The 11,462-nt window shown below is 39.8% G+C and overlaps 1 protein-coding gene across 1 annotated transcript; it reads left to right on the top strand.

The window, feature by feature from the left end:
• Positions 1 to 2,261: 2,261 nt before the first annotated feature.
• LOC310796311 (uncharacterized protein) lies at positions 2,262 to 5,043 on the top strand. Its single transcript, XM_083658479.1, has 5 exons — positions 2,262 to 2,483; positions 2,810 to 3,157; positions 3,582 to 3,732; positions 4,551 to 4,575; positions 4,737 to 5,043. The coding sequence occupies exons 2-5, from the start codon at positions 2,812 to 2,814 to the stop codon at positions 4,890 to 4,892; spliced, it is 678 nt and encodes a 225-aa protein (XP_083514605.1). The 5' UTR covers positions 2,262 to 2,483; positions 2,810 to 2,811; the 3' UTR covers positions 4,893 to 5,043.
• Positions 5,044 to 11,462: the final 6,419 nt, after the last annotated feature.

The following is an 11,462-nucleotide window of genomic DNA, read 5'->3' as shown; positions in this document are numbered from 1 at the left end:
CAAGATTCAGCTTTATTGACCAAGTATGTACACATACAAGGAATTGGACTCCGGTTTGATTTGCTCTCATACGCACATAAAAAAAAGACAGAAAGGTACAACTTAAAAACAGGCAGGGCAAAAGGGTACATTTAGACATTAGCAAAAAATTACAGTAAAAACTATGTACATAAATGTACATGTACAGTAAATGTGTAAATAAACACTGGATTGTAAACAAAGGCTTATACAGATTTGTCTCCAGATATTGCACCGTTAAATGCCGATCAACATGAAAAAGTAAGCATTGAAGCAGCTTAAATATACAGATATGTTTCCAGATATTACAGTTATATTATATGGCGTTCAATGTGAACCAGGCTTTGAGTCAGGATGTTGTTACAGTATAAGCATCACAAACCGCACTTCCAGTTAAAAGAGAAAACCTCTCCACAAGCATCATCTCGACCAGCTCATCCTTCACTCTTTTCTGAGATCAATCTCTCACCCTTAGTCTACAGTTAGAAACAGTGTGAGATATCTTTAAATTGTGAAAATCTCTCATCCACAGTTACCAGGCAGGGTTAAGAAAAGCCTGACTGTGGTGAACACACTTGGGGGAGTGGGTTTTCAGACTAGCTTTTCTTAGCAGTTCCTTACAGTGAAGAGGTTTTCTCTCACGACACAGAATGCTTGAACTGGACACATTCAAATGTGATGGAGGAGGGGGGCACCTACACACCAATCACAATTCTTTCTCATTGGTGTCCAGGGTAGTGTAGCGGTACCCTGACTACCCACACGAGGGTCGCAGGTTCGTATCCACGTGTTACCTCCGACTTGGTCGGGCGTCCATTCAGGCAAGATTGGCTGTGCCTGAATGGACGCCGGATTGGGGGTATGTGTCCTGGTCGCTGACAAGCACCCCCTCTGGTCAGTCGGGGTGGCTAGTCAGGGTGAAAGGGAAGGAACTGGTGGGAACAGTGTGATCCTCCCACGTGCTACGTCCTACAAGTGAAGCTCCCCCTGCCTGTGTCGGAGGAAGCATTGTGCTAGTCCCAGTCCCAGGGGCCCATTTTTCACTTCTTTTTTTGATTGTCTATTGTATGTAAAAGGAACTTTTGCTGAATATTCTCAGATGGGATCAGCTACTTTGTGAAAAGTTGTACTCTTTTTCATTGTTGCCGTGTTACAGTGAAAACACAAACCCAGGGGACGGAAGTTGATCTACAGTATGTCAACAAAAGATCATATGTCTTTGTGATCAAAAACCTTGGCTTCTTAATATCCTAATTCTATACATGAACTGAAATATTTTACATTTGAATGATACAAGTGCAAAATATAAGCTAAAACAAAAATGCTCTTTGATGCCCTTTTCTATAAAAAAAAAATCTCAACCTAAGATTTGTATATTGCTGTACTACTGGTATAATCAAATAACCCCCTTTCTTAAGGAATATCTTTTTCCCTATTGTAATATTGTTATCAGAAACCTGTAGAAATAGTAATACTAAGCTTGTGAAGGATACAAGTCAAAACAACTCCAGACACTAGAAAAGGCTTTCTATAAAGAAGACAAAATGATGGTCAAACCAAGAAAGCAGCCCTGAAATGTTAAGGATCAATTTTGGTTCATGCACCATGGAGAAGCTATAAAGTTGTGACAACCTTACCTCCAGCACTGTATGGGGAGAAATACTATAAACAATGGTCAGTTCTGACTTCTGACACTAGGTGCATGGATTATGGCTTTGCCAAACAGTCAGTTACAATGCAACCGCGTCAAAGTGTGACTAAAGATGAAAAGATTGTAACAGCAGTTTCTGCATAATAAGAAACAACAGGAAGTAGTACAAATCAGTCTCTCAGTACCTTTGTCCCTGTGTTATTTGTCTTGACTCACTCACTGACATGGCTACTCATCTTCTCAGCCTTCTTCTAACCCTCGCTGGACTCACAGGTCAGTCACAATAATGTTTTTTTTAGTATGGGTGTTGCACTATGCTGGGCTATATATATATATATATATATATATATATATATATATATATATATATATATATATATATATATATATATATACCGTATGTATATATATATACAGAAGGCAGGAACAATATTTTAAGGTAAAATAATATACCATTTAAAACTTGCCATTCTTGTTGTTGCAGGAATCCACAGCATAAGTACGGTGACTAAAGTGTCAGTGAAGGCAGGAGGATCCATCTCTATCCCTTGTATCTATAATGAACATTCCATAAATGATGTGAGGTCCCTGTGTCAGGGATATTCCTTTAGAAGCTGCTCTGGTGTGGTAAAAACAAAGTCCAACCAACAAAGTCGTTCAGGAAGGTTTTCCATCTCTGATGACACCAACCAAAGAATCTTCACTGTGACCATTAATGACCTGCTGGTAGAGGATGCTTATTTCATCTGTGGTCTGGAGACCTCATCGGGAAAGTTAAGATATGGATCTGGTTTTCACCTGTCTGTCTCCAGAGGTAAGATCCATAAATATGATTTCAGAACATGTGAAACCCTTTCTGTGAAATTAATTTGGTGAAAACGCAAAGGAGGTCTCTAATTTTGCTGCAGAGACAAATTATATTGATATTAAATTCACTTTACATGTCAGTCATAGCTGTCTGGTCATAGCAAGATTGAAGGTAAATGAAGAAATTATCCACAAACTCAATGTACCACTTCTTTGAATCATCACCAACATCTATGAGGGACATTTTTCATGTTTGATGTTACATTGGCATCATTATTTTCCCAGTGTAGAATAACACAATTTTCTAATGATTGTTGTTTGTTCTCCTTCAAGGTATGTCTGGACTCAGTGTGGACCAGCAGCAGATATCAGGATTTATTAGTGGAGATATAACTATCACATGTCACCATTTCTCCAATGATACTGCCCAAATGAAGTGGTGTAGACTGGAGCCCTATACAGTCTGTGTGAAGGAGCAGTCTGGCTCAATCAGTGGAACACCAGTGACAATCAAATCAAGTGCCTCAAATAGCTTCACTACTGTGACTATGAGTGAACTGAATATCAACAGCAGTGGTTGGTATTTCTGTGCAAAAGGAGGCCTACAGATGCCAGTGCAAGTCACTGTTCATGAACGACCCTCAATTACATCTACAATTAGCCCCTCAACCATCGAAGGAAGTAAGATTCACATCATCTCATATTGTCACATATACTGTATCACCCTACAGACAATTTGTAACGGGGCCAGTAGGCTCAGGCCAGTTGTGTGGGAATGACAACGCCACCTTGGGACTTTCACCCAAAGAATAATTGTATTTGAATATGTATTTCTGCAACAAAATCAGTCAAAATGTGTTAATTTCATGTTTCTATTTTTGGACACTGACATATAGTGTGTCAGTCTGAGTAGAGATGTAAAGAAAAAATATTTTCTGAATGTGAAAAAAATATTGTGGTGCAGATATGATTAAATATCAGTCAATACTACATGATACTGTGGATGGGAGAAAATAGGGCATTCTAATTTTCTACAAATGGAGAAAATAATTATTGGCAATAATGTACCTGACAGAGTTAATGGTTTACTTCCACAATATTTTAGAGGATGAAGAGGCCGGAACTCCATTTCCACCCATTGCTACAGATGAAGAGGCCCAAACTCCATTTCCACCCATTGCTACAGCTGTGATCGCTGTTGCTGCATTCATTATTGGAGTTATCCTTGGATTTATCTTAAGGAAAATTCATCATGGGTAAGAAATTTTTATAAAGTGACCTATACCTTGTAAAATTATATTACAAATGTATATATTGAGTAAACCATTATCATTCGAAAAAGTTCTGTGACTTAATAGCAGTGTTGATCAACATCTTCAACACATCATTAGAGACATGCCACGTTCCAGCCTGCTTCAAATCAAGACCTCAACTATTATCCCCGTCCCCAAAAAAACAAGGCCTGTGGCACTAAAAGACTACAGACACGTCACCTTGACCTCTGTGGTCATGAAGTCCTTGTTCTGTCCTACCTAAAATCCATCATGGACCCAATCCTTGACCCCCTGCAGTTTGCCTACAGAGCCAACAGGTCTGTAGATGATGTCATAAACATGGCGCTCCATCACATTCTTGCACACCTGACCTGGACACCACAGGAATCTATGCCAAGATCATGATCAGGAACATGATCATTCTGGCCCTGCTGCACGGGAAGCTCTCCCAGCTGAGTGTGCCCTACTCCATCAGATGCGGCCCTGATAGGGTGCCGAGTGGCCACAACTTTTTTTTATTTTTTATTATTATTGTTTTTTGGGGGCATTTTTTCCTTTAATTGATAGGACAGTAGGCAGATGGGAAAGCTGGGGAGAGAGAGAGAGGGGATGGCATGCAGAACTTCAACTTGTTTTTGGTTGCATGTGAAACAGTGATGATGAGGAACAAGGTGTGAACTTTTCATACTACAAATCACTATAATAGACAATAACTCATCCTGAGTTATCCTGATCCTCATCCTGATGTTGCTGTGTTCAATATGCCCTATACTAACGCTAACATTCCTTCTAATTTACAGAAAATCTGAAACTCCCCGTTCTATGGTGAGCACTGTATAGTTTCATATTCTACTTTTCAACAAAAGCACCTAATTAAATTTATGCAGTCATTTAGACTCAGCTGTCCTGACTGGCATGAGAACGTCTCCACCGTTTTTTAACCACATTTAATCAGACTTTAAGAGATTGATTTTTTTTTTTAATAGGACCAAGATGACGAAGACCCCTACACCAGCCTTCAGCATCCAGCCGGTGATGTCTACCAAACCATCCCCTTAGCACGCCGTCTTCATGATGCTGCAGCAAATCCAGCCAGCAGCAGCCGAATGATCGCCCACCTGGATAACCAGGGGGCAGATTGAAGTGAGACAGATTCCCTTCCACACAGCAGGGCAAGCGGTGAAATCTATGAAAACACTTAAACCCAAAGTGTTGATTACCTGCCAATGATTTAAGATAGCCAAAGCATAGGTGTCATTTACATTGGGGAGGCTGGGGACATGTCCCCACCACTTTTGTAATGGACGATTTTGTCCTCATCACTTTTTAAAAGCATAATTTGTTCAAAAGTGTTCTGAAAATAAATGCCAAGTAACATGCTTTGAGGTTTATAATTATAATTTAAAAAAAGCATACAATGCATTGTAAATATAGAAAAAACATTGTCCAAAAAAGTAACATTATTCCTTCAGTTTTTTGTACTTTGTCATATTTTAGGGCAGTGATATTAGATATTGTTATGTCTGGGCTGACTGACATGCGCTGCTGCTCTCTACAATAGATGTGATATTATTGGGCATCGTTCGATTGGTGTTGCAGCTGTGAATGTGATGCATATGACTGTACTGTACTTGTGCGGTCTACGTTGTTCTGCGTTTTATGCTGAGTATTTTCGTATTGTCGACTGTGTAGTAGCCTGTATGCCCTCTTGATGCGCCATTATGCTTTTTTTTTTCTTGCTGTATTTATCCACTCTGCCCTCATAGGCTTCCAATCCCCCATTATATTGCCTAAAATCGCATAAAGGGGGGTGTTATACTCATACTAATAAAAAATTAATTAAGCCTGTCGATTGTCTTCTTACGCTGCACAGGCAGAGGTGTGACTTTCATGTCACACTGTGCACAGTCTGCACACTAAAAGCACTAAAAGGGCTAGGCCTATACTGATAGAAACAGGAGGTTATCATAGCATAACCAATGGTCTCACCACACTGAGGAAGTTAGACCACATTGTTGACTCATTCTAGGTGACAACTCAAACTCCCATGATGTTGTTTGACCTTGATACTGTATGTTGAAGACAGTTAAAAACTAGAGGGCACTCAAGAGAGAGCGTGCCTCCACCACGCGTGTTGTTTGAATCTGTTTGGAACTTAGGCGCCTTTTTTGTGATTGGCTACCCCCAATGCCACGCCTCCCTTTGACCAGTGGGTGTGGAACGTTAATCACTTCTAAGTTAGCACATGACCAGCCTTTCTACAAAGATCTGCGGTGTTACGTAAATCCGTGTGGAAGTTAAGCACCTTGATGTGATTGGCCACACTCCAATCTACTGTCTTGTTCTGAAAGTAGCACTAAAGACAAAAGCAAGGCGGGCAGGAAGACAGATGAGACCTGCAAACTGTCACACAGAGAAGTTATACAGAATAAGTTAACTGACTCATTACTTTCTTTAGATTTTCACCCTCATATTTCCAGATATTCTGTAATATTCCTGTAGTGAAAGTCAGGCTTTCCCATCACTAAGTGGCTCTGCATGGAAGATTTTTTTATATTGAATATTAATAAACCTCTATAGACATAAGAAGCTACTTTTGATTCTAAAAAAAAAAAAAATCTTTATTAGTATAATACATTTTTGTATACCCAGAACACATCACGTATTGTTGTTGTGCCCTGGCTGGGAAACATTCAAAGACCTGTAAAACTGATAACTTCAGCCACCAGCAGTGTTATCAGAGCTCATCTTGACCAGTTCACACTCATTATAAAATAACATTTTGAATCTATATGCCAAAGTATTTCATGGCAATATTAACATATTAACATATTTACATGTATGTAATATTAACCTAGAATATTAATTAGGATATGAATAGGGTGCTAAAATAATTATGTGATGATGATGCCATGAAATATAGCATTACTTATGTCAGCATGCATTTTGAGCTAACCTAAGTGCTGTTAGAATCCTCTACCCACAAATGCTTGTTCAGTATCAAAGTGAGGTTTTGCTAGGTGTCAAAATGCACAAGTGCATTTACGCCCTTTTGACAGCACACAAAGCCCTACCTTTACTGTTACAGCTTTACGGTCACGGTTTTCAGTTTTAATTAAAACATATGGGTCATGATTTCAGTTATGAAAAGATCTATTTGAGAATAGAGCTTTCAATTGATAACTTTTCCCAAAATCACACTTGTTGTTGCTTATTCATGCAATTATCCATTCGGCCAATCATGTGGCAGCAGCAGTGAAATGCAGATACAGGTGAGCAGCAGAAATAGATGCAGCATGGAGCATCCTCAAAGATCACAACACCAAGAGAGAGTATGACAAGAGTGAGACAAGAGTGGCCAGTGGAGTCTAGAGAGTGTCAGGGCCGTGCACAGATAGATCCCGGGTGGTGCCCAAGCACCTGCCCTTTTGGCCTCTGAATGATAAGAGCCCTTTTTGCAAGAAACGTCTTATGTGTTTCAGAGGCTGTAGCAGACTCATTTCTAAAGCTAGAGTGAAGATACCGATACCCTCCGAAACTAGAAGACCTAAAGCATCCATTGGTACCAACCCTGTCATGTTAGCTTGTCAGTTAGGCAGCATTTTGGTGAGGGGGGAAAACTGGCATGGCCATTTTCAAAGGGACCCCTTGATCTCTTACGTCAAGATACAGTATCTGAATGAGAATGGGTTCTATGGGTACCCATGCGTCTTACCTTTACAGTGCTAATCCCATGCAGTTTTTGGCAAAAAAAAACATAAGCTACATTTTAATAGCCTAAATAATTATGAGAGGGGTGCCCTTTTTTCACTTGAGCAGCTGCCCCCCCCCCCCCGAAAATGTCTGAGCACGGCACTGCAGTGTGCGTGGAGGACATGACCTGGGACCAGGGTGACTCAGTGTTTACATACTGCTGTCGCTGCGGAGGACAATTCAGCATCACAGAGGAGGAGTATAGACGACACACGACAAAGGAGACACCAGAAGGTGGAGGAGGGTGAGGAAGGAAAGCGTGGAGCAGTGCTTGTGTGGTGTGACACACCTGTTCCCACTTCCCTCAGTGTGTGTGTCACAGTCAAGCTCCAAAACGTGTAGACATATAGTCACACTAAGCTTGTGAAGGATACAAGTCAAAACAACTCCAGACACTAGAAAAGGCTTCCTATAAAGAAGACAAAATGATGGTCAAACCAAGAAAGCAGACCTGAAAGGTTATGAATTTTGGTTCACGCACCATGGAGAAGCTGTAAAACTGTGACGGCTTTATCTCCAGCGCTGTATGAGGAAATACTATAAACAATGGCAGTTCTGCCGTCTGATACTCTCTAGCTGCATGGATTGGATAGATGGCTCCATCAAACAGTTACACAATGCAAGCGCATCACAGTGTGACTAAAGAGGATGAGAGATTGTAACAGCAGTTTCTGCATTTATAGAGACAACAGGAAATAGTACAAATCATTCGATCAGTCCCTTTGTCCCTGTGAGATACTTGAGGCCCACGTGTTATTTGTCTTGACTCACTCACTGACATGACTACTCATCTTCTCAGCCTTCTTCTAACCCTCGCTGGACTCACAGCAGGTCAGTTACAAGAACCATATTACAATGATGTAACATGATGTATGGGTGCTGCACTATGCTTGGGCTGGTGATGTGATGTAATGTGATTTGATGTGATGTGAGATATATATATATATATATATATATATATATATATATATATATATATATATATATATATATATATATATATATCTACATATATATATATATATATATATATATATATATATATATATATATATATATATATATATATCTATATATCTACATATATATATATATATATATATATATATATATATATATATATATATATATATATATATCTATATATATATATATATATATATATATACATATATATCTATATATATCTATATATATCTATATATATATATATATATATATATATATATATATATATATACATATATATATATACATATATATATATATATATATATATACATATACATATATATATATATATATATATATATATATATATATATATATATATATATATATATATATATAGTAACATCTACAAAAGGCTAAATTATGGTTATGGTTAAATAAAGGTTAAATAATATACCATTCAAAACTGTTGTAATTCTTGTTGCAGGAATTCACAGCATAACTACAGTGACTAAAGTGTCAGTGAAGGCAGGAGGATCCATCTCTATCCCTTGTCTCTATGAAGCACACGAAATAAAGAATGTGAAGTACCTGTGTCAGGGTCATAAATTCTTGTTTTTACCACAGTGTTCTGTGGTAAATACAACGTCTAACCAACAAAGTCATTCAGGAAGGTTTTCCATTTCTGATGACACCAACCAAAGAATCTTCACTGTGACCATTAATGACCTGCTGGTAGAGGATGATATTTTCTGGTGTGGTCAGGAGATGTCGCGAACGTCAGGAAAAGGAAAAGGATTTGAGCTGTCTGTCTCCAGAGGTAAGATCCATGAATATGATTTCAGAACATGTGAAACCCTTTTCTGTGAAATTAATTTGGTGAAAACACAAAGGAGGTGTCTAATTTTGCTGCAGAGACAAATTATATTGATATTAAATTCACTTTACATGTCAGTCATAGCTGTCTGGTCATAGCAAGATTGAAGGTAAATGAAGTGGTTTGAATGAAGAAATTATCCACAAACTCAATGTACCACTTCTTTCAATCATCACCAAGATCTAGGACATTTTTCATGTTTGATGTTACATTGGCATCATTATTTTCCCAGTGTAGAATAACACAATTTTCTAATGATTGTTGTTTGTTCTCCTTCAAGGTATGTCTGGACTCAGTGTGGACCAGCAGCAGATATCAGGATTTAATAGTGGAGATATAACTATCACATGTCACCATTTCTCCAATGATACTGCCCAAATGAAGTGGTGTAAACTGGGCGGGTCCTGTGTGGAGGAGCAGTCTGGCTCAATCGATGGAACACCAGTGACAATCAAGTCAAGTGCCTCAAATAGCTTCACTACTGTGACTATGAGTGAACTGAAGATCGACAGCAGTGGTTGGTATTTCTGTGCAAAAGGAGACCTACAGATGCCAGTGCAAGTCACGGTTCGTGAATCTACAATTAGCCCCACCACAACCATCGAAGGAAGTAAGATTCAAACTATCTCATATTCTCCCATGTCACCCTACAGATGCCAATACATGAGACTGTTAATGAGCAATACGTATGTTTAAAGTAGGCTGTGTAGATTAATTAAGGTTGATTGGGACACAAGGTTGCATGGGACAGTATAACTGCAGGGTTTATCCTGATGAGTGAAAATGAACACTTTTGCTGAGCAGTAGATTGGGTGCAGCAACCACATAATCAAAATTGCATGCCCTCATTGGTATGACATTGTAGGTGGGTGGAGCACGTATCAAATTCACCCTGCAATAGAGAGCCAAAGTCCCTCCCCTTCCGGTAGGGCCCTATGCAGACCAGCATCTGAAAAAATATGAATGGTGGTGAATACTTTTTTTGATCCTTTTTGAATTGTTCCATGAGGTACACATATAATGATGTTTGTCAATTTAAAGGATAACTTTGAGGTCAAGAAAGGTGCAGTTTGTCGTAAAACCGTTGCTGTAGAAAAGGGTCCATAATGGCCCACCGTCAGGCCTGTTCTTGGGGCAGTCGATTTCCACCAACCGGCGCGCCAACGACGTAATGACGATGACATCATCAACGATGACAATGATGTCATAGCATAGAGTTCACCTGTGAGGTCATCGGCGATGTCAGACATAACACCGATGATGTCATAGCTCCTCGAACGTTGTGACATCACCAATGACGTGATGTCATACACCAAAATGCGGGGCTATAAACAAGGTGTTCTGTGACGCTATATGGATTCCTTCTTCCAGTACCCGGTATACTTACTCCCTACTATCCTTTATAATGTCAACCATTAGCACAACCAATTCCGAACTCGAGCTGAATCCTGGCTATCTTACAACCACCCAGGCCCTGGTGACCGACTGCCTTACACCCAGACAGGTCACCAGTGGTATTTCAACCGCGTCCGAGGACCGACATCTCGGTCCCTATCTCCATCCCCGTGATTCTGATCGATCACAGCCCGTGAGCCCTCATCCACGATCCAGCACACTTCACGAGGCAAGCCCCAAAGCTTCGCCCCCAGCAAGCTCACAAGCTTCGCTACAAGTTGATTGCGATTCTGACCGATCACTCTTGGTCACTGGCTGCCTTGCACCCAGCCAGGCCAGGCCCAGGCCACTTCACGCATCACCCGAGGCAAGCCCACAAGCTTCGCTACAGTTGCACTATAAGTTATAAATGAGAAAGACTATGCACAACCAGTCGCATAAGTGGCGCCTTTCATGCCAAGGCCATGTTGGTGTTGGTGTGACACATATTGTGCGAGACGAGAGATGTCGTTGATTGAGCCGTCTCATACATAACTAAATGTTACATTTAAGTTTTACAGCAAAATTATCTTTTAAATTGAGGAAAAAATCATGTGTAGGCTACTTCATGGCACAATTCAAACGGGATAAAAAAAAAGATATTGTCTTTCGCTGTTCACCACCACTCGTATTCTTTCCGAGGCTGGTGTGTAGCTGAAGCAGGAAGTAGGCGGTGACTTTGGATCTCTCTCAGGAG

This window comes from Poromitra crassiceps, assembly GCF_964638095.1.
Source record: "Poromitra crassiceps genome assembly, chromosome: 22".
NCBI classification, from domain to species: Eukaryota; Metazoa; Chordata; class Actinopteri; order Beryciformes; family Melamphaidae; genus Poromitra; species Poromitra crassiceps.
This window is presented reverse-complemented; position numbering and strand designations above follow the sequence as displayed.

Bases quoted from the DNA above. Each gene is read 5' to 3' on its own strand.
- LOC310796311 (XM_083658479.1), top strand. From the start codon at position 2,812: ATGTCTGGACTCAGTGTGGACCAGCAGCAGATATCAGGATTTATTAGT. The intron at 3,158-3,581 runs GTAAGATTCACA...ACAATATTTTAG, and splicing joins CCCCTCAACCATCGAAGGAA to AGGATGAAGAGGCCGGAACT. The intron at 3,733-4,550 runs GTAAGAAATTTT...TCTAATTTACAG, and splicing joins TTAAGGAAAATTCATCATGG to AAAATCTGAAACTCCCCGTT.